A 25,024-nucleotide genomic window follows, 5' to 3' on the forward strand; every position below is an offset into this window, starting at 1 on the left:
TCAGCATGTGTGGGTGCAGCCAGCCTGGAGGAGGCATCTGGGCAGGCAAGGCCACAGCTCAGCCCAGAGAGCTGCCCTGCCCTGCGCTGACCGCACACGCTTGATGCGCCGCAGGACCTCAAGGCTTGCAGCATCCCCAGACCAGAACCAGCCCTCAGACCTGACAGCGCCTCCCACACGCAGGAGGAAAGCCCAAGCTCTGATTCAACTGGAAGCAGCCCTGGACCTGACATGCACCCTGAACGCGGTGGCATCCCAAGCCCAGAAACAAGCCCAGAACCGGGCTGCTCCTGCCAGTGCAGCCTGGGTTCTCGAGGAACCCAGTGGTCCGTGTGCCCCGCTGGGGATGTGGCCCGAACCCAGCTCAGCCTGGACTGGGCCAGGCGAAGTGAGGTCTGGGAGAGCGCGTTCATGGAGGAGAGAACCGTGCAGTCAAGGTCCCTAGTTGTGCCCAGCTCAGCAAAAGCAGGGAAGGATGAAGCTGACAAATGTGTTTGGGGGAACTCTGATCTTTATTGTGTTGGACTTTTGGGACCAGAGCAAGCAGGGGAGATGGGAGGGGGGTACGACCCTGCAGATAGCGGGGGGGTTGAAACTAGATGATCGTTGTGGTCTTCTCAACCCATTCTGTGACGGGCGCACGGCTGCTCCTACGCAGACTTGGGGGCTGTCTGTGGGGACTTTGCCTCTGACGTTGTTCCTGGGAGCAGCTTCATTCCCGGGACCGCCTCCGCTGTTGGGCCCGGCTCCTGCTGCCTCTTTGGGGTGAGCTGCGGGAATTGGAAGCCCGACGTCTCTGCGGAGGACGGCTTTGGGTGCGGGAGCGCCCTCGCTGCCTGGACGGTCCCCTGCGTCCGGGCACTCTGGAAGCCCTCGGGGATCTCGAAGTGGCAGACCTTGTTGACCTGCGGGTGCCGCTCTGCTCCCCTGGGGCTGGCATGTGCCGGCTGCCACGGCGTCTTCTTGGCCGGCTCTGGGAACTCGGGGCCCGATCTTGCAGCGGGGAGCGGCTTCGTGTGCGGCTTCTTCCTCGCTGCCTGGGACGTCTTCTGCGTGCAGCTGCCCGAGACGCCCTGGAGGACCCTGACGCCCTCTGCCTGGTGGATGTGTGGGAGTCGCTCTCAGCACTTGCTGCTGCTGTTTGTCTGCTCCCACGGCGTCCTCGCAGCTGCTCAGAGGTAGCCCGATCCTCCGATGATCGTGGCCCGTTTGTCTCCTGCTCAGTCTCGGGCACACTGGGCAGGTCGCTGGGCTCGGGCAGCTGGGAACTCTGTGATGTCCCCAGTGCAGCCTGGCTGGCGGGCATGGAGCTCAAGCTCTCAGGCTCCATGGAGCTGCTGGATGGCTCCAAAGCCCTCTGGCTGGCGGTGCTGGGACCGGCGAGCTCGGTGTTGGCGCTGGAGGCTGTAAGGAGAGGCAGGGAGGTCCTGAGTCTGAAGCTGCAGCACCACAGTGGGATCTGCCATCCCGCTTGGGGCAGACAGGCTCTGGCAAAGCTGCCTTGAGCACTTGCTGCCGGGCCTTGCCTGGCCCCAGCGCGGTGCCACGCGGCTGACTGCTTCTTACCGGTACCCAGGCCAGCACAGCTGTCGCACTCCCACGTGGCCGTTCCGTCATTCAAGTGGGAGCACCGTCGGTGGGTGCCCTCAGCAGCACAGGAGCTGCACAGGAGCAGCTGCCAGGGCCTGGGGAAGCAAAGCGGTTGTGGCTATGAGGGCCAAGTGAGCCAAGCCATGGAGTGCCCGGCACAGCACATCCCTGGTGCTCAGCCCTTGCTCCGCCAGCCTGTGCTGAGGCTGAGGTCTCCCACAGAGCCGCAGAGAGCTGCTGCGGTAACTCACCCCTCTCCCTCTTCTTGCTCCCTCCCTCCATGGTACAGGCATTCGCTGGCATCGCAGCGGCTGTGCCTCTGGAGAAGTGATGCGTATGCATTGTTGTCCTCCCATGTCGGTCTTCTACAAGAGAAGGCGGGGGAAGTGATGAGCCCCCAGTGTCCCCAGCATAAGAACCAAGGTTATCCAAACCTATCCACCCCAACTCTACTTCCAGATTCACTATGAAGCTGGGGCACGTGCTCATGAGACGGCCAAGGACCAGGCCTGCCAAGGCAGTAATGTCAGCCAAAGTGGGCAGGAGGACACCAACCTGTATGGGATTGGGATCCCCATAATGGCCATTTCTGCAAAGAACAGAGTGTTGTCTCGACAGCTGGCGCACTGGAAGCACAAAGCACCTGCAGTCAAGGCCTGTTGCTGCAGGAGAAACACAAGCAGGGTGAGCGTGAGCAGTGCCTGGTGCTGCTGAGCACCAAGCGTGCCTGCGGGGTGAGGGGACGGCTCCTACCTGGATGCAGCGCCTGTGGAACCAGGCATGTTGGCATGCTGGGCACACCAGGGTATGATAGGACAAGCTGTCCCCCACAGGCTCAAGGCAGATGAGGCAGTTGGTTCCTTCTGCTGGAGCTTCCTCAGCATCCTGTCGAGGGCGGTGCTCCCAACAGAAGGTCCTGGGGGAAGATGGAAGGCGTAGTCACGGTGAGAAGTGCTTTGAGGAGGGCAGAGGAGCAGGAAGGAGCCTCCAGCCCTGTCTCTGGCTCTGGCAGGCTGCTGGGACGCGTAACTGCGGGTTCCTGCGCGGCTTGGCTGCTGACAGCCCTTACCAGTGGTCCCCAAAAAGGTGGACGACACATTCCCCGTCCATGGCGCAGGGCAGATGGAAGCTTCGCTCACAGCCGCTCTGTACGCATGTGATGGCAGCCCCCCTCTCGCCACAAACAAAGCATTGCTGGAAAGAGCAGAACAACCCCGTCAGCCACAGACTCAGGGCCTCCGTGGCTGGCCCCACACCTCTGGGCACAGCCAGCTAAGTCACATTCTACGAAGATGCCTAGCAGACAGGGCTCATCTCCTGTGGCAGCACTTTTGTCATGGAGGTGGTTGGAAGGGCTGCCATTGCTTTCCTTGGTCCAGACTAAGCTGGCGTGAGCCCCTCCGGGCACAAATCTGCCTGCTCCGTGCAGGTCCTCACCTGCTTGGTGGCCTGTTTGACTGCACGTCTGATGGCAGCAACAGGGAGGCCCACAGTTCCCTGCTGTCTTGGTGTTGCTTCAGAAACGATGTTGGCAGACCCCTGTAGGAGAGAAAAGAGCAGGATCTCATTAGGACAGAAAGGAAAGGAGCATCCCCGGCGGGAATCTGGAAGGAGCCCATGGGGGAACTCACCACGCAGAACTCATGGACGTGAATCCCACTTCCAAAAAGCATGTGCCCGCAGATGTCCGGGTCGACATCTGCCCGGCCACACAGCACACACACTGCAGAGGAGAGAGCAAATGTGAGCGGCGGTGAGCAGCTGGAGGGGCCAGGTGTCCCTGAGGGCCGTCCCCAGGGCCCTGCTCTGTGCCTGCCGTGCTGGCTGGAGGCGGTGGAGGGGAAGGGGCCATGTCAAGGCCAAGGCAGCCACAGCCCAAGCTGGGCCCCCTTGCCGAGGAGCAGAGGGGCCCTGCCTCGCAGCAGTGTGGGGCCTGTACTTTCCTTGCCTCGCCTCCCGTCTGCAGGCAGAGCCCCAGCACTGCTCTGCCTGTTGGCAGGAGCTGTGCACAGGGGTGCTGTGCTCTGTGCTCTCACCTGGCTCCTCCGTGTCGGAGGCCTTCCTCTTCCTATTGGACATGATTGTGCGTTGATAGCGAGCACTGCGAGAGTCCCTGCTCTCTCCGCGCCTCACCAGGCCGCACTGACGCTCGGCCTGAGCCCGGCAGCCCTTGCTCTGCTCCAAGCTTCATGCGTCACAATGGCCGCTCTGTGACACCCACTGTGACATCACGGTCACCGCCTCACAGAGGGTGTGGGCGCGGGCCCTCAAGCAAGAGGGTGGCAGCCCTTGCAGGCAGCACAGAGTGAGGACCCGGTGCTGCCGTGCAGCAGAGAGGAAGGACGGCCGCCCTCAACCTGCTGGCACTGCTCCTCGTGGCAGATGCTGGAGTGCAGCTGTCCCTTGGGCACACTTGTAGCCCTGGTGCCACGCTAGCTCTTCAGGTCTGAGTCTAGTCTAGTAAAGATTGCAAGTTAACAGCATATTTGGTGTCTAGTGTGTGTGGTGAGTGACTTTTTACAAGGTCTGATAGGGATAGGACATGGTTTAATCTAGTTTTAATCTAGAAGAGGAGAGTAGACTAAGTCTTAGAGGAAATTCTTTTCTGCAAGACTGGTGAGACACTGGCGCAGGCTGCCCAGAGAAGCTGTGGATGCCCCATCCTTGGCGATGTTTGAGGCCAGGCTGGACGGGGCCTATTCTAACCTCCTACAGTGGCAAATCTGGCACGGCAGGTGGTTGGGATACGTTCAGCTTGTAAGGTCCCTTCCAAGCCGAGTCTTTCTGTGGTACTTTGGTAACAAACTCTGCCGCTGTGCTGTAGCCACAACCTTAGCGTCGTATCTTCAATGTTTGTCTAAGGCGCACAACTCCTCCGTCTGCTTCTGTGTTGTAGGCAGCAGGGAAAGTGTTAATGATGTGCACAGAGACACATATGTGATTCAGTATGAAGCTTGGTTGAAGGAACAGAAAGGAAACCCCAAAACATCATGTCAGTGAGCTGCCCAAGCATATTCCTTCTAGCGAGGCTTGAGCTTTCGTGACTGCAGCTGAGCTCAGCTTTAAGCTTTCTCTTCCTTTGGTGCCTTTTTCACTGCAGTGACATTTTGTCTCCTTTTCTTCTCTCTCCAGAGAGAAAACCTGCCTGCTCCCAATTTTCCCAAACTTTTGTCATTCCTCTTTATTCCTTTATTTTTAAGTTACTGTTTCACTGCTTTATTTAACCCGAGTGTGTGAGCGTCCAGATACTTTTACTAGACAGCCATAGGGAAGTCCCACTGAAGGTGAAGAATTCCAAGACTTTGGGAAGAAGTGAAGTAAAGCCCTGAAGTTCGCTCAGCAGTGATGAGTCGAGCCAGAGATGAAATGCGGGCTGGCATCATGCCTTGTGGAACAAGGAGTCTTTGGGTTTGTGCAGCTCAGAAGAAACATTTATCTACATGCATGAAAGCTTCAACCGTTCTGCAGTCAGTGGAGGGAAACTGGCCTACCCATGCCACGATTCCCTTCAAGTCTACATCTAAATTTCGGCAGGAAGAGTGTGTTGGGTGAGATGAAGATCCAGCCTGGCAGGGGATCAGTGACCACCTCAAAAGACACGGGTGTTAGTCGAGAGTGTGCTGGTAGAGCATACTGAGCTCTGCTTTCTGCTCCGTAAGGCTGTTTGCCCCGCAAACCGTAGGTGAAAGGAGAGGTTTAAGGGGATTGGCAAAAGACAGCCCAGTAGGTATTGCTGTGGCTACCAGCAGACAGTTGGTTTGTTTTTACAGCGTTTCCATATTTCTTTCTCTGTAAACATTTTTCTAAGCTTGTTCCTGTGGAAATGACAGCCTCTTCCACGTGGATCCCAATTCCCTGAAGCCAGAGCAGTCCCTGAAATAAGCAACGCTGCTCTGAATCTGAACTTGTCCAAGTCCGTTCAAGTTTGGCACCAGAAGTAGGCCTGATTCCCGGCCCTGTGGGTCACCATGGCTGCTCCCTGCCACCCTCTGTGGCATCATGGTCACCACCTCATGGGGGATGTGGGTGCGGGCCTTCATCTCCCAAGCAAGAGGGCAACAGCTCCACAGCTTCTCTGAGCAACCTATTCCAGTGCACCACTGCCCTCCGATTCAAGAATTTCCTCCCAGCGTTCAGTCTCTGTTTCTCTTTCGCCTTTGTTCAATACAACGCATCACCTCCAAGCACAGCTAGTTCCCTCTGGTTTCCCTCGACACCATTCCACTTGCCTGCGTAACGTACCAGATCTTCTTTGAAAGGACACTTTTCCTTCATGGCTGAGAAAGAATCACTTCCGTACCATGAAGACAGATAGCCCTTTTCCAGTCGCTTTGTCAGCATCCCTTCAAGGGGATCCCAGATGCCTGGCTTCATTGCCCACTAAGTCCGGGCCACGGGCCCCATTCTCCTGTTATCAGAGCAGCCAGGGAGCACAGTGCTCACCCGCGTGACGGCTGAAGTCTTTTCACATATCTCTCAGCTCAGCCGTGGTCAGGAGTTGAACGGTTATTGTCGCCCCTGTGAGTTGTGCCTCTTCTGCCTCCCGTCCTCACTGTCGTAGAATCATAGATCCCAGAATCTTTAAGGAGCGTTGGAGAAGAGCTCTAAGATCACCTCGTCCAACTGTCCACCTCTCACCGATATTGCCCACTAAAACCATGCCCCTAAGTTCGACATTACTACTGCGTCCAGTTCTGGAGCCCCCAGCACAAGAAGGACATGGAGTTGTTGGAGCAGAGCCAAGGGAGGGCCATGAAGATGATCAGAAGGCTGGAGCACCTCCCCAATGGGGACGGGCTGAGGGAGCTTTGGGCTGTTCAGGCTGGAGAAGAGAAGGCTCCAAGGAGACCTTATAGCGGCCCATCAGTTCTCGACTGGGGACTACAGAAAAGCTGGGGAGGGACATTTTATAAGGGCATGTTGCGACGGGACGAGGGGAAACGGCTTTAGGCTGGAAGAGGGTAGATTTGGGCTAGATACTAGGAAGTAATGCTTTACTGTGAGGGCGGTGAGACGCTGGAACAGGTTGCCCAGCGAGGTTGTGCATGCCCCCTCCCTGGAAGCATTCAAGGCCAGGCTGCATGCAGCTGTGAACAGCCTGGTCTGGTGGGAGGCGTCCGTGCCTATAGCGGAGGTTGGAACTAGGTGATCTGAAAGGTCCCTTCCAGCCCAAACCATTCTACGACTGTACTTCCCTGGCATTGCTTAGCCTCTCCAGCTCCCCTGAGAGCTCTGCCACCAGGCTGAGCACACCATCCATCCACCTGCTCTCACCTCATGCAGGTGGTATCTCTGCCGCCCTCCGATGGCAGCAGCAGGCTCAGGCACTCCCTGCGGCCCGAGACCCGAGCAGCTGTATTTCTGGGGAGGCACTCAGATTTGGTAGCTGCGTTCTTTTTGGCAAGGGCTTTGTTCCTGGTGGAGGCCATGGCTAGGTTAGTCGTCAAGGAGGAAGCCGATAGGTGAGGTGGTCTCCCGAGTGGGGAGGGAGGCTCTGGCTTCCCTGCTCACCCTCCCTGCGCCAACGGCCGTGCCACAGTCTGTTTGCTGGCTCTGTTCAGCCACCTTCCTGGTTGCTCACGCTCCCCGAGAGCAGCCTTTGTACGTTCAGCATTTGACCACGTCACTCCTGGCTCCGCTCACAGCGCCTCAGAGCCACTGTGCTTCCACGCAGAGGGGACTGCGGGTCCCTGCCTGTCCCCGAACTGTTTCCCGCAGATTTCTTGCAATGGCTCGGCTTCGTTCTCATCCTCTTCCCCCTTTCCCATCTTAGTAAAAGTGAATTTCCTTACTAAAAATCACAGAATCACAGAATCACAGAATCACAGAATCACTAAGGTTGGAAAAGACCTATAAGATCATCCAGTCCAACCATCCACCTAAAAAAAGCGCCGACCTTCTCAGCCGTTTTCTTGTCTTGTAAACACAGGCATCTGACAGTGGCACAGGTGGTTCTGTGGCTGAACCACAAGTCCTCTCACAGGGACTGGAGCAGCTGCGGGGCCTGTCGCAGGGCCTGTCACGACCGCAGGGCCTGTCATGAGGGCAGAAGCAACTGCGTGGTCCATGGCAGGGCTTGGAGCAACCCCAGCAGCCAGTGTAGGGGCTGGAGCAACCACAGGGCCCGTCACAACGGCAGGGCCTGTCAGCAGGGTTGAAGCAACTGCGGGCTCCGTCATGAGACTTGGAGCAACTGCCGCCTCCGTTGGAGGGTTGGAGCGGTTGCAGGGCCTGTTGAGTTGTCATCAGCTGCAAAGATCTCCAGGGATGGAGCATCCCCAAGCTCTCTGGGCAGCCTATTCCAGCACGTCAGCACTCCCTCTGTAAAGCACTTCCTCCTGGCATCCACCCTACACCTTCCCTCGCTGAGCTTAGAACCGTTCCCCCTTGTCCTCTTGCTGTCTACCCTTGTAAAAAGTTCATTCCCCTCCTGTTCCTTATGCCCTTTTCCATAGTGGAACGCTGCAAAGAGATCTCCTCCCGGCCTTTTCTTCTCCGGGCTGAACAAGACAACGGAATTTGCTCAGTGTTTGCTTTTCTCCTGAAGCCAAAGCATTGTGCCTGACGCTAGGAAGGAACAACAACTGTTCCAGCTGAAAGCAGAACTCTGTCATTTGAAAGGTGATAGAGACATGCTCAGCAATCACTTCTTACAAGTCCCTCAGCATGTGTGGGTGCAGCCAGCCTGGAGGAGGCATCTGGGCAGGCAAGGCCACAGCTCAGCCCAGAGAGCTGCCCTGCCCTGCGCTGACCGCACACGCTTGATGCGCCGCAGGACCTCAAGGCTTGCAGCATCCCCAGACCAGAACCAGCCCTCAGACCTGACAGCGCCTCCCACACGCAGGAGGAAAGCCCAAGCTCTGATTCAACTGGAAGCAGCCCTGGACCTGACATGCACCCTGAACGCGGTGGCATCCCAAGCCCAGAAACAAGCCCAGAACCGGGCTGCTCCTGCCAGTGCAGCCTGGGTTCTCGAGGAACCCAGTGGTCCGTGTGCCCCGCTGGGGATGTGGCCCGAACCCAGCTCAGCCTGGACTGGGCCAGGCGAAGTGAGGTCTGGGAGAGCGCGTTCATGGAGGAGAGAACCGTGCTGTCAAGGTCCCTAGCTGTGCCCAGCTCAGCAAAAGCAGGGAAGGATGAAGCTGACAAATGTGTTTGGGGGGGGGGAACTCTGATCTTTATTGTGTTGGACTTTTGGGACCAGAGCAAGCAGGGGAGATGGGAGGGGGGTACGACCCTGCAGATAGCGGGGGGGTTGAAACTAGATGATCGTTGTGGTCTTCTCAACCCATTCTGTGACGGGCGCACGGCTGCTCCTACGCAGACTTGGGGGCTGTCTGTGGGGACTTTGCCTCTGACGTTGTTCCTGGGAGCAGCTTCATTCCCGGGACCGCCTCCGCTGTTGGGCCCGGCTCCTGCTGCCTCTTTGGGGTGAGCTGCGGGAATTGGAAGCCCGACGTCTCTGCGGAGGACGGCTTTGGGTGCGGGAGCGCCCTCGCTGCCTGGACGGTCCCCTGCGTCCGGGCACTCTGGAAGCCCTCGGGGATCTCGAAGTGGCAGACCTTGTTGACCTGCGGGTGCCGCTCTGCTCCCCTGGGGCTGGCATGTGCCGGCTGCCACGGCGTCTTCTTGGCCGGCTCTGGGAACTCGGGGCCCGATCTTGCAGCGGGGAGCGGCTTCGTGTGCGGCTTCTTCCTCGCTGCCTGGGACGTCTTCTGCGTGCAGCTGCCCGAGACGCCCTGGAGGACCCTGACGCCCTCTGCCTGGTGGATGTGTGGGAGTCGCTCTCAGCACTTGCTGCTGCTGTTTGTCTGCTCCCACGGCGTCCTCGCAGCTGCTCAGAGGTAGCCCGATCCTCCGATGATCGTGGCCCGTTTGTCTCCTGCTCAGTCTCGGGCACACTGGGCAGGTCGCTGGGCTCGGGCAGCTGGGAACTCTGTGATGTCCCCAGTGCAGCCTGGCTGGCGGGCATGGAGCTCAAGCTCTCAGGCTCCATGGAGCTGCTGGATGGCTCCAAAGCCCTCTGGCTGGCGGTGCTGGGACCGGCGAGCTCGGTGTTGGCGCTGGAGGCTGTAAGGAGAGGCAGGGAGGTCCTGAGTCTGAAGCTGCAGCACCACAGTGGGATCTGCCATCCCGCTTGGGGCAGACAGGCTCTGGCAAAGCTGCCTTAAGCACTTGCTGCCGGGCCTTGCCTGGCCCCAGCGCGGTGCCATGCGGCTGACTGCTTCTTACCGGTACCCAGGCCAGCACAGCTGTCGCACTCCCACGTGGCCGTTCCGTCATTCAAGTGGGAGCACCGTCGGTGGGTGCCCTCAGCAGCACAGGAGCTGCACAGGAGCAGCTGCCAGGGCCTGGGGAAGCAAAGCGGTTGTGGCTATGAGGGCCAAGTGAGCCAAGCCATGGAGTGCCCGGCACAGCACATCCCTGGTGCTCAGCCCTTGCTCCGCCAGCCTGTGCTGAGGCTGAGGTCTCCCACAGAGCTGCAGAGAGCTGCTGCGGTAACTCACCCCTCTCCCTCTTCTTGCTCCCTCCCTCCATGGTACAGGCATTCGCTGGCATCGCAGTGGCTGTGCCTCTGGAGAAGTGATGCGTATGCATTGTTGTCCTCCCATGTCGGTCTTCTACAAGAGAAGGCGGGGGAAGTGATGAGCCCCCAGTGTCCCCAGCATAAGAACCAAGGTTATCCAAACCTATCCACCCCAACTCTACTTCCAGATTCACTATGAAGCTGGGGCACGTGCTCATGAGACGGCCAAGGACCAGGCCTGCCAAGGCAGTAATGTCAGCCAAAGTGGGCAGGAGGACACCAACCTGTATGGGATTGGGATCCCCATAATGGCCATTTCTGCAAAGAACAGAGTGTTGTCTCGACAGCTGGCGCACTGGAAGCACAAAGCACCTGCAGTCAAGGCCTGTTGCTGCAGGAGAAACACAAGCAGGGTGAGCGTGAGCAGTGCCTGGTGCTGCTGAGCACCAAGCGTGCCTGCGGGGTGAGGGGACGGCTCCTACCTGGATGCAGCGCCTGTGGAACCAGGCATGTTGGCATGCTGGGCACACCAGGGTATGATAGGACAAGCTGTCCCCCACAGGCTCAAGGCAGATGAGGCAGTTGGTTCCTTCTGCTGGAGCTTCCTCAGCATCCTGTCGAGGGCGGTGCTCCCAACAGAAGGTCCTGGGGGAAGATGGAAGGCGTAGTCACGGTGAGAAGTGCTTTGAGGAGGGCAGAGGAGCAGGAAGGAGCCTCCAGCCCTGTCTCTGGCTCTGGCAGGCTGCTGGGACGCGTAACTGCGGGTTCCTGCGCGGCTTGGCTGCTGACAGCCCTTACCAGTGGTCCCCAAAAAGGTGGACGACACATTCCCCGTCCATGGCGCAGGGCAGATGGAAGCTTCGCTCACAGCCGCTCTGTACGCATGTGATGGCAGCCCCCCTCTCGCCACAAACAAAGCATTGCTGGAAAGAGCAGAACAACCCCGTCAGCCACAGACTCAGGGCCTCCGTGGCTGGCCCCACACCTCTGGGCACAGCCAGCTAAGTCACATTCTACGAAGATGCCTAGCAGACAGGGCTCATCTCCTGTGGCAGCACTTTTGTCATGGAGGTGGTTGGAAGGGCTGCCATTGCTTTCCTTGGTCCAGACTAAGCTGGCGTGAGCCCCTCCGGGCACAAATCTGCCTGCTCCGTGCAGGTCCTCACCTGCTTGGTGGCCTGTTTGACTGCACGTCTGATGGCAGCAACAGGGAGGACCACAGTTCCCTGCTGTCTTGGTGTTGCTTCAGAAACGATGTTGGCAGACCCCTGTAGGAGAGAAAAGAGCAGGATCTCATTAGGACAGAAAGGAAAGGAGCATCCCCGGCGGGAATCTGGAAGGAGCCCATGGGGGAACTCACCACGCAGAACTCATGGACGTGAATCCCACTTCCAAAAAGCATGTGCCCGCAGATGTCCGGGTCGACATCTGCCCGGCCACACAGCACACACACTGCAGAGGAGAGAGCAAATGTGAGCGGCGGTGAGCAGCTGGCGGGGCCAGGTGTCCCTGAGGGCCGTCCCCAGGGCCCTGCTCTGTGCCTGCCGTGCTGGCTGGAGGCGGTGGAGGGGAAGGGGCCATGTCAAGGCCAAGGCAGCCACAGCCCAAGCTGGGCCCCCTTGCCGAGGAGCAGAGGGGCCCTGCCTCGCAGCAGTGTGGGGCCTGTACTTTCCTTGCCTCGCCTCCCGTCTGCAGGCAGAGCCCCAGCACTGCTCTGCCTGTTGGCAGGAGCTGTGCACAGGGGTGCTGTGCTCTGTGCTCTCACCTGGCTCCTCCGTGTCGGAGGCCTTCCTCTTCCTATTGGACATGATTGTGCGTTGATAGCGAGCACTGCGAGAGTCCCTGCTCTCTCCGCGCCTCACCAGGCCGCACTGACGCTCGGCCTGAGCCCGGCAGCCCTTGCTCTGCTCCAAGCTTCATGCGTCACAATGGCCGCTCTGTGACACCCACTGTGACATCACGGTCACCGCCTCACAGAGGGTGTGGGCGCGGGCCCTCAAGCAAGAGGGTGGCAGCCCTTGCAGGCAGCACAGAGTGAGGACCCGGTGCTGCCGTGCAGCAGAGAGGAAGGACGGCCGCCCTCAACCTGCTGGCACTGCTCCTCGTGGCAGATGCTGGAGTGCAGCTGTCCCTTGGGCACACTTGTAGCCCTGGTGCCACGCTAGCTCTTCAGGTCTGAGTCTAGTCTAGTAAAGATTGCAAGTTAACAGCATATTTGGTGTCTAGTGTGTGTGGTGAGTGACTTTTTACAAGGTCTGATAGGGATAGGACATGGTTTAATCTAGTTTTAATCTAGAAGAGGAGAGTAGACTAAGTCTTAGAGGAAATTCTTTTCTGCGAGACTGGTGAGACACTGGCGCAGGCTGCCCAGAGAAGCTGTGGATGCCCCATCCTTGGCGATGTTTGAGGCCAGGCTGGACGGGGCCCTATTCTAACCTCCTACAGTGGCAAATCTGGCACGGCAGGTGGTTGGGATACGTTCAGCTTGTAAGGTCCCTTCCAAGCCGAGTCTTTCTGTGGTACTTTGGTAACAAACTCTGCCGCTGTGCTGTAGCCACGACCTTAGCGTCGTATCTTCAATGTTTGTCTAAGGCGCACAACTCCTCCGTCTGCTTCTGTGTTGTAGGCAGCAGGGAAAGTGTTAATGATGTGCACAGAGACACATATGTGATTCAGTATGAAGCTTGGTTGAAGGAACAGAAAGGAAACCCCAAAACATCATGTCAGTGAGCTGCCCAAGCATATTCCTTCTAGCGAGGCTTGAGCTTTCATGACTGCAGCTGAGCTCAGCTTTAAGCTTTCTCTTCCTTTGGTGCCTTTTTCACTGCAGTGACATTTTGTCTCCTTTTCTTCTCTCTCCAGAGAGAAAACCTGCCTGCTCCCAATTTTCCCAAACTTTTGTCATTCCTCTTTATTCCTTTATTTTTAAGTTACTGTTTCACTGCTTTATTTAACCCGAGTGTGTGAGCGTCCAGATACTTTTACTAGACAGCCATAGGGAAGTCCCACTGAAGGTGAAGAATTCCAAGACTTTGGGAAGAAGTGAAGTAAGGCCCTGAAGTTCGCTCAGCAGTGATGAGTCGAGCCAGAGATGAAATGCGGGCTGGCATCATGCCTTGTGGAACAAGGAGTCTTTGGGTTTGTGCAGCTCAGAAGAAACATTTATCTACATGCATGAAAGCTTCAACCGTTCTGCAGTCAGTGGAGGGAAACTGGCCTACCCATGCCACGATTCCCTTCAAGTCTACATCTAAATTTCGGCAGGAAGAGTGTGTTGGGTGAGATGAAGATCCAGCCTGGCAGGGGATCAGTGACCACCTCAAAAGACACGGGTGTTAGTCGAGAGTGTGCTGGTAGAGCATACTGAGCTCTGCTTTCTGCTCCGTAAGGCTGTTTGCCCCGCAAACCGTAGGTGAAAGGAGAGGTTTAAGGGGATTGGCAAAAGACAGCCCAGTAGGTATTGCTGTGGCTACCAGCAGACAGTTGGTTTGTTTTTACAGCGTTTCCATATTTCTTTCTCTGTAAACATTTTTCTAAGCTTGTTCCTGTGGAAATGACAGTCTCTTCCACGTGGATCCCAATTCCCTGAAGCCAGAGCAGTCCCTGAAATAAGCAACGCTGCTCTGAATCTGAACTTGTCCAAGTCCGTTCAAGTTTGGCACCAGAAGTAGGCCTGATTCCCGGCCCTGTGGGTCACCATGGCTGCTCCCTGCCACCCTCTGTGGCATCATGGTCACCACCTCATGGGGGATGTGGGTGCGGGCCTTCATCTCCCAAGCAAGAGGGCAACAGCTCCACAGCTTCTCTGAGCAACCTATTCCAGTGCACCACTGCCCTCCGATTCAAGAATTTCCTCCCAGCGTTCAGTCTCTGTTTCTCTTTCGCCTTTGTTCAATACAACGCATCACCTCCAAGCACAGCTAGTTCCCTCTGGTTTCCCTCGACACCATTCCACTTGCCTGCGTAACGTACCAGATCTTCTTTGAAAGGACACTTTTCCTTCATGGCTGAGAAAGAATCACTTCCGTACCATGAAGACAGATAGCCCTTTTCCAGTCGCTTTGTCAGCATCCCTTCAAGGGGATCCCAGATGCCTGGCTTCATTGCCCACTAAGTCCGGGCCACGGGCCCCATTCTCCTGTTATCAGAGCAGCCAGGGAGCACAGTGCTCACCCGCGTGACGGCTGAAGTCTTTTCACATATCTCTCAGCTCAGCCGTGGTCAGGAGTTGAACGGTTATTGTCGCCCCTGTGAGTTGTGCCTCTTCTGCCTCCCGTCCTCACTGTCGTAGAATCATAGATCCCAGAATCTTTAAGGAGCGTTGGAGAAGAGCTCTAAGATCACCTCGTCCAACTGTCCACCTCTCACCGATATTGCCCACTAAAACCATGCCCCTAAGTTCGACATTACTACTGCGTCCAGTTCTGGAGCCCCCAGCACAAGAAGGACATGGAGTTGTTGGAGCAGAGCCAAGGGAGGGCCATGAAGATGATCAGAAGGCTGGAGCACCTCCCCAATGGGGACGGGCTGAGGGAGCTTTGGGCTGTTCAGGCTGGAGAAGAGAAGGCTCCAAGGAGACCTTATAGCGGCCCATCAGTTCTCGACTGGGGACTACAGAAAAGCTGGGGAGGGACATTTTATAAGGGCATGTTGCGACGGGACGAGGGGAAACGGCTTTAGGCTGGAAGAGGGTAGATTTGGGCTAGATACTAGGAAGTAATGCTTTACTGTGAGGGCGGTGAGACGCTGGAACAGGTTGCCCAGCGAGGTTGTGCATGCCCCCTCCCTGGAGGCATTCAAGGCCAGGCTGCATGCAGCTGTGAACAGCCTGGTCTGGTGGGAGGCGTCCGTGCCTATAGCGGAGGTTGGAACTAGGTGATCTGAAAGGTCCCTTCCAGCCCAAACCATTCTACGACTGTACTTCCCTGGCATTGCTTAGCCTCTCCAGCTCCCCCGAGAGCTCTGCCACCAGGCTGAGCACACCATCCATCCACCTGCTCTCACCTCATGCAGGTGGTATCTCTGCCGCCCTCCGATGGCAGCAGCAGGCTCAGGCACTCCCTGCGGCCCGAGACCCGAGCAGCTGTATTTCTGGGGAGGCACTCAGATTTGGTAGCTGCGTTCTTTTTGGCAAGGGCTTTGTTCCTGGTGGAGGCCATGGCTAGGTTAGTCGTCAAGGAGGAAGCCGATAGGTGAGGTGGTCTCCCGAGTGGGGAGGGAGGCTCTGGCTTCCCTGCTCACCCTCCCTGCGCCAACGGCCGTGCCACAGTCTGTTTGCTGGCTCTGTTCAGCCACCTTCCTGGTTGCTCACGCTCCCCGAGAGCAGCCTTTGTACGTTCAGCATTTGACCACGTCACTCCTGGCTCCGCTCACAGCGCCTCAGAGCCACTGTGCTTCCACGCAGAGGGGACTGCGGGTCCCTGCCTGTCCCCGAACTGTTTCCCGCAGATTTCTTGCAATGGCTCGGCTTCGTTCTCATCCTCTTCCCCCTTTCCCATCTTAGTAAAAGTGAATTTCCTTACAAAAAGCGCCGACCTTCTCAGCCGTTTTCTCGTCTTGTAAACACGGGCATCTGACAGTGGCACAGGTGGTTCTGTGGCTGAACCACAAGTCCTCTCACAGGGACTGGAGCAGCTGCGGGGCCTGTCGCAGGGCCTGTCACGACCGCAGGGCCTGTCATGAGGGCAGAAGCAACTGCGTGGTCCATGGCAGGGCTTGGAGCAACCCCAGCAGCCAGTGTAGGGGCTGGAGCAACCACAGGGCCCGTCACAACGGCAGGGCCTGTCAGCAGGGTTGAAGCAACTGCGGGCTCCGTCATGAGACTTGGAGCAACTGCCGCCTCCGTTGGAGGGTTGGAGCGGTTGCAGGGCCTGTTGAGTTGTCATCAGCTGCAAAGATCTCCAGGGATGGAGCATCCCCAAGCTCTCTGGGCAGCCTATTCCAGCACGTCAGCACTCCCTCTGTAAAGCACTTCCTCCTGGCATCCACCCTACACCTTCCCTCGCTGAGCTTAGAACCGTTCCCCCTTGTCCTCTTGCTGTCTACCCTTGTAAAAAGTTCATTCCCCTCCTGTTCCTTATGCCCTTTTCCATAGTGGAACGCTGCAAAGAGATCTCCTCCCGGCCTTTTCTTCTCCGGGCTGAACAAGACAACGGAATTTGCTCAGTGTTTGCTTTTCTCCTGAAGCCAAAGCATTGTGCCTGACGCTAGGAAGGAACAACAACTGTTCCAGCTGAAAGCAGAACTCTGTCATTTGAAAGGTGATAGAGACATGCTCAGCAATCACTTCTTACAAGTCCCTCAGCATGTGTGGGTGCAGCCAGCCTGGAGGAGGCATCTGGGCAGGCAAGGCCACAGCTCAGCCCAGAGAGCTGCCCTGCCCTGCGCTGACCGCACACGCTTGATGCGCCGCAGGACCTCAAGGCTTGCAGCATCCCCAGACCAGAACCAGCCCTCAGACCTGACAGCGCCTCCCACACGCAGGAGGAAAGCCCAAGCTCTGATTCAACTGGAAGCAGCCCTGGACCTGACATGCACCCTGAACGCGGTGGCATCCCAAGCCCAGAAACAAGCCCAGAACCGGGCTGCTCCTGCCAGTGCAGCCTGGGTTCTCGAGGAACCCAGTGGTCCGTGTGCCCCGCTGGGGATGTGGCCCGAACCCAGCTCAGCCTGGACTGGGCCAGGCGAAGTGAGGTCTGGGAGAGCGCGTTCATGGAGGAGAGAACTGTGCAGTCAAGGTCCCTAGTTGTGCCCAGCTCAGCAAAAGCAGGGAAGGATGAAGCTGACAAATGTGTTTGGGGGGGGGGAACTCTGATCTTTATTGTGTTGGACTTTTGGGACCAGAGCAAGCAGGGGAGATGGGAGGGGGGTACGACCCTGCAGATAGCGGGGGGGTTGAAACTAGATGATCGTTGTGGTCTTCTCAACCCATTCTGTGACGGGCGCACGGCTGCTCCTACGCAGACTTGGGGGCTGTCTGTGGGGACTTTGCCTCTGACGTTGTTCCTGGGAGCAGCTTCATTCCCGGGACCGCCTCCGCTGTTGGGCCCGGCTCCTGCTGCCTCTTTGGGGTGAGCTGCGGGAATTGGAAGCCCGACGTCTCTGCGGAGGACGGCTTTGGGTGCGGGAGCGCCCTCGCTGCCTGGACGGTCCCCTGCGTCCGGGCACTCTGGAAGCCCTCGGGGATCTCGAAGTGGCAGACCTTGTTGACCTGCGGGTGCCGCTCTGCTCCCCTGGGGCTGGCATGTGCCGGCTGCCACGGCGTCTTCTTGGCCGGCTCTGGGAACTCGGGGCCCGATCTTGCAGCGGGGAGCGGCTTCGTGTGCGGCTTCTTCCTCGCTGCCTGGGACGTCTTCTGCGTGCAGCTGCCCGAGACGCCCTGGAGGACCCTGACGCCCTCTGCCTGGTGGATGTGTGGGAGTCGCTCTCAGCACTTGCTGCTGCTGTTTGTCTGCTCCCACGGCGTCCTCGCAGCTGCTCAGAGGTAGCCCGATCCTCCGATGATCGTGGCCCGTTTGTCTCCTGCTCAGTCTCGGGCACACTGGGCAGGTCGCTGGGCTCGGGCAGCTGGGAACTCTGTGATGTCCCCAGTGCAGCCTGGCTGGCGGGCATGGAGCTCAAGCTCTCAGGCTCCATGGAGCTGCTGGATGGCTCCAAAGCCCTCTGGCTGGCGGTGCTGGGACCGGCGAGCTCGGTGTTGGCGCTGGAGGCTGTAAGGAGAGGCAGGGAGGTCCTGAGTCTGAAGCTGCAGCACCACAGTGGGATCTGCCATCCCGCTTGGGGCAGACAGGCTCTGGCAAAGCTGCCTTGAGCACTTGCTGCCGGGCCTTGCCTGGCCCCAGCGCGGTGCCACGCGGCTGACTGCTTCTTACCGGTACCCAGGCCAGCACAGCTGTCGCACTCCCACGTGGCCGTTCCGTCATTCAAGTGGGAGCACCGTCGGTGGGTGCCCTCAGCAGCACAGGAGCTGCACAGGAGCAGCTGCCAGGGCCTGGGGAAGCAAAGCGGTTGTGGCTATGAGGGCCAAGTGAGCCAAGCCATGGAGTGCCCGGCACAGCACATCCCTGGTGCTCAGCCCTTGCTCCGCCAGCCTGTGCTGAGGCTGAGGTCTCCCACAGAGCCGCAGAGAGCTGCTGCGGTAACTCACCCCTCTCCCTCTTCTTGCTCCCTCCCTCCATGGTACAGGCATTCGCTGGCATCGCAGCGGCTGTGCCTCTGGAGAAGTGATGCGTATGCATTGTTGTCCTCCCATGTCGGTCTTCTACAAGAGAAGGCGGGGGAAGTGATGAGCCCCCAGTGTCCCCAGCATAAGAACCAAGGTTATCCAAACCTATCCACCCCAACTCTACTTCCAGATTCACTATGAAGCTGGGGCACATGCTCATGCGACAGCCAAGGTCCAGGCCTGCTGAGACATTCACCAGGCAGGCCCAGTATTACAGACTTAATGTCAGCAAAATCAGAAAACACCAACCTGGCAGGGATTTGGATTCCCATGGTGGACATTTCCAAATGGAATAGATCTTCGTCTCGACAACTGGCGCACTGGAAGCTCAGAGTGCCAACACTGAAGGCCTGTTGCTGCAGGAGAAACACAAGCAGCATGAACATGTGTGGTGCCTGGTGCTGCTGATCAACATGTTTACCTGCAGGCTGAGGAGAGGGCTCCTACCTGGATGCAGCGCCTGTGGAACCAGGCATGTTGGCATGCTGGGCACACCAGGGTGTTATAGGACAAGCTGTCCCCCACGGGCTCAAGGCAGATGAGGCAGTTGGTGCCTTCTGCTGGAGCTTCCTTAACTGCCTGTCGAGGGCGGTGCTCCCAGCAGTAGGAACTAGCGGGAAAATGGAAGGGATGACATGGTGAGAAGTGCTGCGAGAAGGGCAGAGGACCAAGAAGGAGTCCCAAGCCCTGTTTCTGGTTCTGGCAGGTGGCAGGCTGACAGCCCTCCCTGGCTTGGCTGCTGCTGACAGACCTTACCTGTGCTGCCCAAAGAACTGGGTGATGCATTCCCCATCCACTGCACAGGGCAGATGGAAGCTTCGTTCACAGCCATTTTCTGCACATGTGATGGCAGCCCCCCTCTCACCACAAACAAAGCATTGCTGGAAAAAGCAGAACAGCCCCATCAGCGGCAGGTTCTGTGTCTCCACAGCCAGCCTCATGCAACTTGACTGAGCACACATTGTGGGCATTTCTGTGTTACATTCTCCAGAGCTGCCTGGTAGACAAGGTTTGTCTGCTGTCACAGAACTTTGTCCTGGAGCTAGTTGCAGTGGCTGCATTTCCTCTTTTTGGCTCCAGACGAAACTTGTATGAGCCTCCCCTGGTACTAATTTGCCTGCTTTGTTCAGGTCCTCACCTTCTGGGTTGCCTGCTTGACCTTGTGTGTGATGGCAGCAAGGGGAAACCCCAAAATTCCCAACAGAAAGTTGTCTTCTTGATAAAGGCCGGTGGCAAAAAGCTTTTAAAAGAGAAAAGAAGAAATTAAGATTTTCTGAACTTAAAGAGGGGAGATTTATCGTAGAACAAGATTGAACTTTCACAACAAGAAGCCAGTCCATGATTCTATGATTCTTTGAAATTACAAACCTGTGAAGTTCTCATTAGACAGAATGGAAGAGACCATTACTTGTAGGAATCCGAAAGGAGTCCCAGGGGAACTCACCAGGCAAAATGAATGGACAAGAATCCCATTCTTCTGACAAAGATACCCAAAGGTGTTCGGGTCAACATCCGCCCGACCACACAGCATGCACACTGGAGAGGAGAGAGCAAATTTGAGCAGTGGTGAACACCTGGCGGGGCCAGATGTCCCTGAGGGCCATCCCCAGGGTCCTGCTCTGTGCCTGATGTGCTGTCTGGAGGCAGTGGAGGGGAAGAGGCCATGGCAGGCCCAATGGTGCTAACGGGCAGCCACAGCTCAAGCTGGATCCCCTTGCTAAGGAGCAGAGGGGTCCTGCCTTGCAGCAGCTGGGGAGTCCCTGCCTGCCTCTTCCTTCTCTCTCAGCCACAGGCAGACCCCCAGCACTTCTCTGCCCTTCTGTGGGAGCTGCGTGCAGGGATGCTTTGCACTCACCTGGCTCCTCCAAGCTGGAGGCCTTCCTCTTCCTATCAGACATTATGTGCTTCAACAGTGAAGACTGCAGGAGACCCTGTGCTCTCCGCACCTCACCAGGCCACACTGATGCTTGGCCTGAGCCCGGCAGCCTTTGCTCTGCTCCCAGCCCTGCGGGTCACAATGGCCGCTCTGTGACACTCGCTGTGACATCACGGTCACCGCCTCACAGGAGGTGTGGGCACAGGCCCTCAGCTGCCAAGCAAGATGGCAGCAGCTCCACAGCTCCTCTGGGCAACCTGTTCCAGAGTGCCACCACCCTCCAATTACATAATTTGCTCCCAACATCCAATCTATATCTCCCCTCTTTTTTTCCCATATTGTTCATCACCTCTAGCAGAGCTAATTCCTTCAGGTACTTAACACCATGGTGGTCTACTTGCCTGGATATCATACTAGATCTTTCTTGAAGGGATACCTTTCCTTCATGGCTACCACAAGTCACCTGTTGTGGCAGACAGTGTCAAAAGCCTTGCTGATGTCAGGGAACACAACATCCACTGCTCTCCCCACATCTGCCCAACTGATGATGACAACATGGAAGGCTTCCAGGTCAATCAGGTGTGATTTCCTCCATGAATCCATACTGGGTACCAATAACTTCTACTCTTCCACCATCCTTCCAGGGACAGAGATGAGGCTGACTAGCTGGTAGTTTCAACCTGTGCATGGCGGGTAGTTGGAACTAGTTGAACATAAAGGTCTCTTCCATCACAAGTCTTTCCATGATTCTTCAAAAACCAACTCTGCTGCAGTACTGTTGCCAAGAGCTTAGTAGCAGGACTTCTTGTGGTCATGGCTGATATTCTCGTGATCCTGTTGAGGCTAAAGGTCTGGACAGAGCCTAGCTAAGCCAGAAATATTTTATCTTCAATGTTTGTCTCAGATGCACAACTGCTACAGACCACTTTTGTTTTGGGGACAGTAGGGAAAATATTAATGATGCGTGTGATGTCTTATCCCTTTCAACTTTCAATAACGTCAACTCTCTTTCCTCGCCACGCATTTGAAACACTATTGCATCAGAAAGTATTTGTAATGGACATTTTTTTAAGCATGGAATTTCTAGATCTTTACGCCTTGCTGAGCTGGCATTGCTGTCTATTTGGTAAGCCCTTTAAGCTACGATACTGAGATAAAAAATGTTACATGACCAAAAAAAAGGTCATGATTGCTAAAATGTATATTCATTAACAAAAATAAATTCTCCTTTCATCTTCCCCTATTCAAGTAACACTATAAGCTTTTAAGCCTTCAAGCACCCCTAAACAACATCTTTGCTAAGAATGGCTATTTAACATCAGTAAAGAGATTGGAGAGGAAATCTGTCTTCACTGCAGATAGAAGGGGAACTGTTTGATGTCACCAAGGCCTGAAAAAACTTCTCCCAGGAGGAACATCTCACTGTTTTTTAAAACCCATGGGTAAAAGCCGAAATTCTCAAAGGTTTAAAGACAGGATGTTGTGATGATGCCAAAAGGAAGTGTTCTCTCTTCAAGAGAATGGAACTTTTCTCTTGGATAAATGCATGGAAAGATCACTTCCCAGAGCCCAGTGAATTGGCTAAGTAGATCAGGAGAAGACATGAAAAATAAAAGGCTTCTTTCTGAAAAAGAATTTGCCAATGGAATACAGTATAACATAAACCAAAATGAATCTAAATTCGGCCCAAATTCTTCCAGATCAAGGTCCACATGGTACACAAGTTCCAAGCAGGCCTAACTGTATCCTCAGTAGACATTCAGTACATACAGTTTGAGCTCTGACTGTCCCAAATGTAGAAGACAACATAACAGGTTTTCAAGGATCCAGGTACATATGTGAAATCATGGCCTCAAGTTTAGATGGGATAGCCAAAGTGTGTCTACAATATCACAGTGTGTCTGTATAGTTGTGGTATTAGCAAAGTACTCTATGGTTCATCTCAGCACAGCTGCAAAGGAAGCCCTACTATCAGTGTGGTGTGACTGGAGAGCTATTATGATCCTGACCCTGTCTTGCTAATGAGGAATGCAGGTCTGCATTGCAGCACAGTACTCAAAGCTTAATTCAGGTCAATATACAAAACGTCTTTACTTGCAAGCTTTAAAATTGGTCTCATATCCTTACCAAGAAGTGCTGCTGTTCTAGTCTGGTCTAAACCTGGAGAACATCTCTAGAGGTTCTCTCTTATCATCTCTCTAGTTATAAGAACAAGATTATATGGGATGTATAAATTTGGTGTAAATACACTAAGGCCCATCTATCTATCCATGTTATCTATAAATCTATTCATTCTTACCTGGGTGCATACTAAGGTATGATGAAAACTTCTTACCAACCTTATACAGAAGGGGGTAAGAACGTATGGATATTTTATTTAAATGTAAACAATATTATGAAAATACAATTTTATTAGCTTTGTTGCATGAACACAGTTCATAGTGATACAGAAAAGCTGTGTTAGTAATAATGCTCTAAAACTGTTATTCAAGAAAGCTCTCTGAGCGACTCTTTTTCCTCTGGTTTTCATATTGCCAGTGTCTTCGTAAGCCCTATCACTAGAAATGGATTTGATCAAGTAAGAGCATTTTAAAAGAAGAATAAACAAAGAAAACATGGAAAAGCTGTATTTGTGACACACTGACCTGAAACTAAGGACTAATTTTTGCATGTAGGGTTTTAAAATAAAATGTTTAATTAAAAATGAAACAAATAATGTTCTTCATTTGAATGTTTTCAGTTTTAATCCTTGTCCTTTTAGAAGTTTATATTCTGGAGTGAAAACACTACTCTGAAACGAGAGATTGGAACAATGAAAACATTCATATTGACATTGTCTGAACACAGTATTTTGTTGGTTCTGAATTTTCCCTTCTGTCTCTTTTCTAAAATAAATTATTCATTAAATTAAAAGTGAGTTTATAAATTATTTCCTCTCAACCTTTTTTTTTTTTTTTTCTGTAAGGAATTTACTACTCTCTGTATATACACATATCTGAGTATGTATGTATATATGTCTATATATGGACTGTGATTGATTTATTTCTCAGTTGTGCAGAAAGATTCACAGGAAGATTGAGGTATCAGAGGCTCATGAGGTAGTGGGGTAGTCTCATAATAACGTCTATCTTTCCAGCTACAAGGACATCTACACTCAAGCAAGGAGAAGGCATTTCAGATGTCCTGCTGCTGGTTGTTGCCAGACTCTTGCTCCCTGGAGAGACAACGCAAGTGCCTGAATACTGCCCTCCACCCATTCTGCAGACACTGCATCCTGCTTGTCCCTGATGGCACAGGGGAATAGCCGTTTCTTTTCTGACTCAACCAAGCCTATGCAAGATACATATTTTCCACTCCTCCGCTGCAGAAAAGCAAACAATCCATTAGGGCTTTGCTGACTGGATCTGACATTTCCCAGGTGAAGATTAACACCCCCTTGGGGCCTGAGCACCATGAAAATCAACTCATCACTTGCGCATCACTTCCTATCACTATTCCCAGAAAAAAGAAGCCCCAGCACCTGCCAGTGCCTGCTGGCATAGTTTACAAGGTGTTTGACTAGGCATGGGAGGGATAAATGGGTAAACAGTGGTGTGCCATTCATAATGTGAAGTCTTCAGGAACAGTGTTGGTTTGGGGTATTCCTACTTCCCCCTAGTCGTTCCTTTAGGATGTGGATTGATGATACGTAGGCTTTGAAAGTGGAATCATCTTAAGGTGTCTCTTTTTCTTTCTGGCTGTCTCTGCTTGGTCCCATCCTCTTAGCTGAGCTGACTCAAGGACATATGGTCTGTGCTGCAAAGGGGCAACTGACACACATCAAAAATGTGTGTCTTTTCCTGTAGAACTTCTGTGTGTCTCCTTCTGAAATCAGAAAGGAGCCGACTCCATGTTTTTTGCAGTTTTTGGCCATTGCTCCTTGTCCTGTCACTCCACAGCACTAAAAGCAGTCTGGCCTCATCCAATTGCCTCCTGCATTTTAGATATTAATAAACATTAATCAGATCCTCTCTCAGTCTTCTCCAAGCAGAACAGTCCCAGCTCTCTCAGCCTTTCCTCATACAGGAGATGTTCCAGGCATCTCATCATCTTTATGTCCCTCTGCTGGACTCATTCCAGGAGATCCCTGACTTTTGTGAGCTGGGAAGCCCAGAATTGGACACAGTATTCCAGATGTAGCCACACAAGGACAGAGTAGTGACAGAGGATCACCTCCCTTGTCCTGCTGGCCACATTCTTTTGAATGTACCCCAGGATACCACTGGCCTTTTTGGTCACAAGGCCACACTGCTGGCTCATGCCAGAAGTAGAAGTGTGGAATGATTAAGTGGTGAGGTGCTGGAACAGCTGCCCAGAGAGGTTGTGGATGCCCCGTCCATCCCTGGAGGTGTTCAAGGCCAGGTTGGATGGGGCCCTGGGCAGCCTGGTCTAGTATTAAATGTGGAGGTTGGTGGCCCTGCATGTGGCAAGGGGGTTGGAGATTCATGATCCTTGAGGTCCCTTCCAATCATGGCTATTCTGTGATTCTGTGATTCTTTCCAAAATAGCCTTACATCCTTCTGACAACTGTAATTTCTCAGACCTTACCAGAAAGTGCTTTTAAATTCAGCAGTTCTGGGTGGATATTTCCGCCCATAAATTTCCCAATCATTTGACTATGTCACCCTTAATGGAAGCACTGGTGTGCATTCAGGAGATGTATCTGTGACATTCCCTGATGCAGGGTGGTCTCATGCAGAGTGAGCTTAGTCCAGCTGCTACAACAATGCAAGCATCTGGGTTATTCAGGATATCTGCAAGGGGGTGA

At 54.7% G+C, this 25,024-nt stretch overlaps 3 protein-coding genes across 4 annotated transcripts; all 3 read right to left on the reverse strand.

Annotated features, from left to right (window-relative positions):
- Nucleotides 1–502: 502 nt before the first annotated feature.
- Nucleotides 503–3,310, reverse strand: LOC149919352 (E3 ubiquitin-protein ligase PHF7-like). The gene is made up of 8 exons (XM_090134396.1): nt 3,222–3,310; nt 3,028–3,129; nt 2,660–2,784; nt 2,344–2,506; nt 2,146–2,252; nt 1,842–1,955; nt 1,567–1,685; nt 503–1,404 (listed from the first exon to the last, which is right to left on the reverse strand). The coding sequence occupies exons 1-8, from the start codon at nt 3,261–3,263 to the stop codon at nt 713–715; spliced, it is 1,464 nt and encodes a 487-aa protein (XP_089990522.1). The 5' UTR covers nt 3,264–3,310; the 3' UTR covers nt 503–712.
- Nucleotides 3,311–7,601: 4,291 nt separating this feature from the next.
- Nucleotides 7,602–15,276, reverse strand: LOC149919353 (uncharacterized). Its single transcript, XM_090134383.1, has 10 exons — nt 15,122–15,276; nt 11,883–12,031; nt 11,478–11,569; nt 11,284–11,385; nt 10,916–11,040; nt 10,600–10,762; nt 10,402–10,508; nt 10,098–10,211; nt 9,823–9,941; nt 7,602–9,660 (listed from the first exon to the last, which is right to left on the reverse strand). The coding sequence occupies exons 1-10, from the start codon at nt 15,274–15,276 to the stop codon at nt 8,969–8,971; spliced, it is 1,818 nt and encodes a 605-aa protein (XP_089990509.1). The 3' UTR covers nt 7,602–8,968.
- A 1,644-nt stretch (nt 15,277–16,920) lies between these two features.
- On the reverse strand, nt 16,921–23,077 carry LOC116239612 (E3 ubiquitin-protein ligase PHF7-like). Of its 2 annotated transcripts, XM_090134127.1 has the most exons (9): nt 20,197–23,077; nt 19,786–19,877; nt 19,480–19,581; nt 19,098–19,222; nt 18,789–18,951; nt 18,591–18,697; nt 18,264–18,377; nt 17,989–18,107; nt 16,921–17,826 (listed from the first exon to the last, which is right to left on the reverse strand). In XM_090134127.1, exons 1-9 carry the CDS (start codon nt 20,237–20,239, stop codon nt 17,135–17,137), a joined length of 1,557 nt encoding a protein of 518 aa, XP_089990253.1. In that variant the 5' UTR covers nt 20,240–23,077; the 3' UTR covers nt 16,921–17,134. The 2 variants fall into 2 exon arrangements, with proteins under 2 accessions (XP_089990253.1, XP_089990247.1); XM_090134121.1 differs by having other exon boundaries at nt 16,921–18,107.
- Nucleotides 23,078–25,024: the final 1,947 nt, after the last annotated feature.

This window comes from Phasianus colchicus, chromosome 1 (assembly GCF_987193195.1).
Source record: "Phasianus colchicus chromosome 1, bPhaCol1.hap1.1, whole genome shotgun sequence".
Lineage (NCBI taxonomy): Eukaryota > Metazoa > Chordata > Aves > Galliformes > Phasianidae > Phasianus > Phasianus colchicus.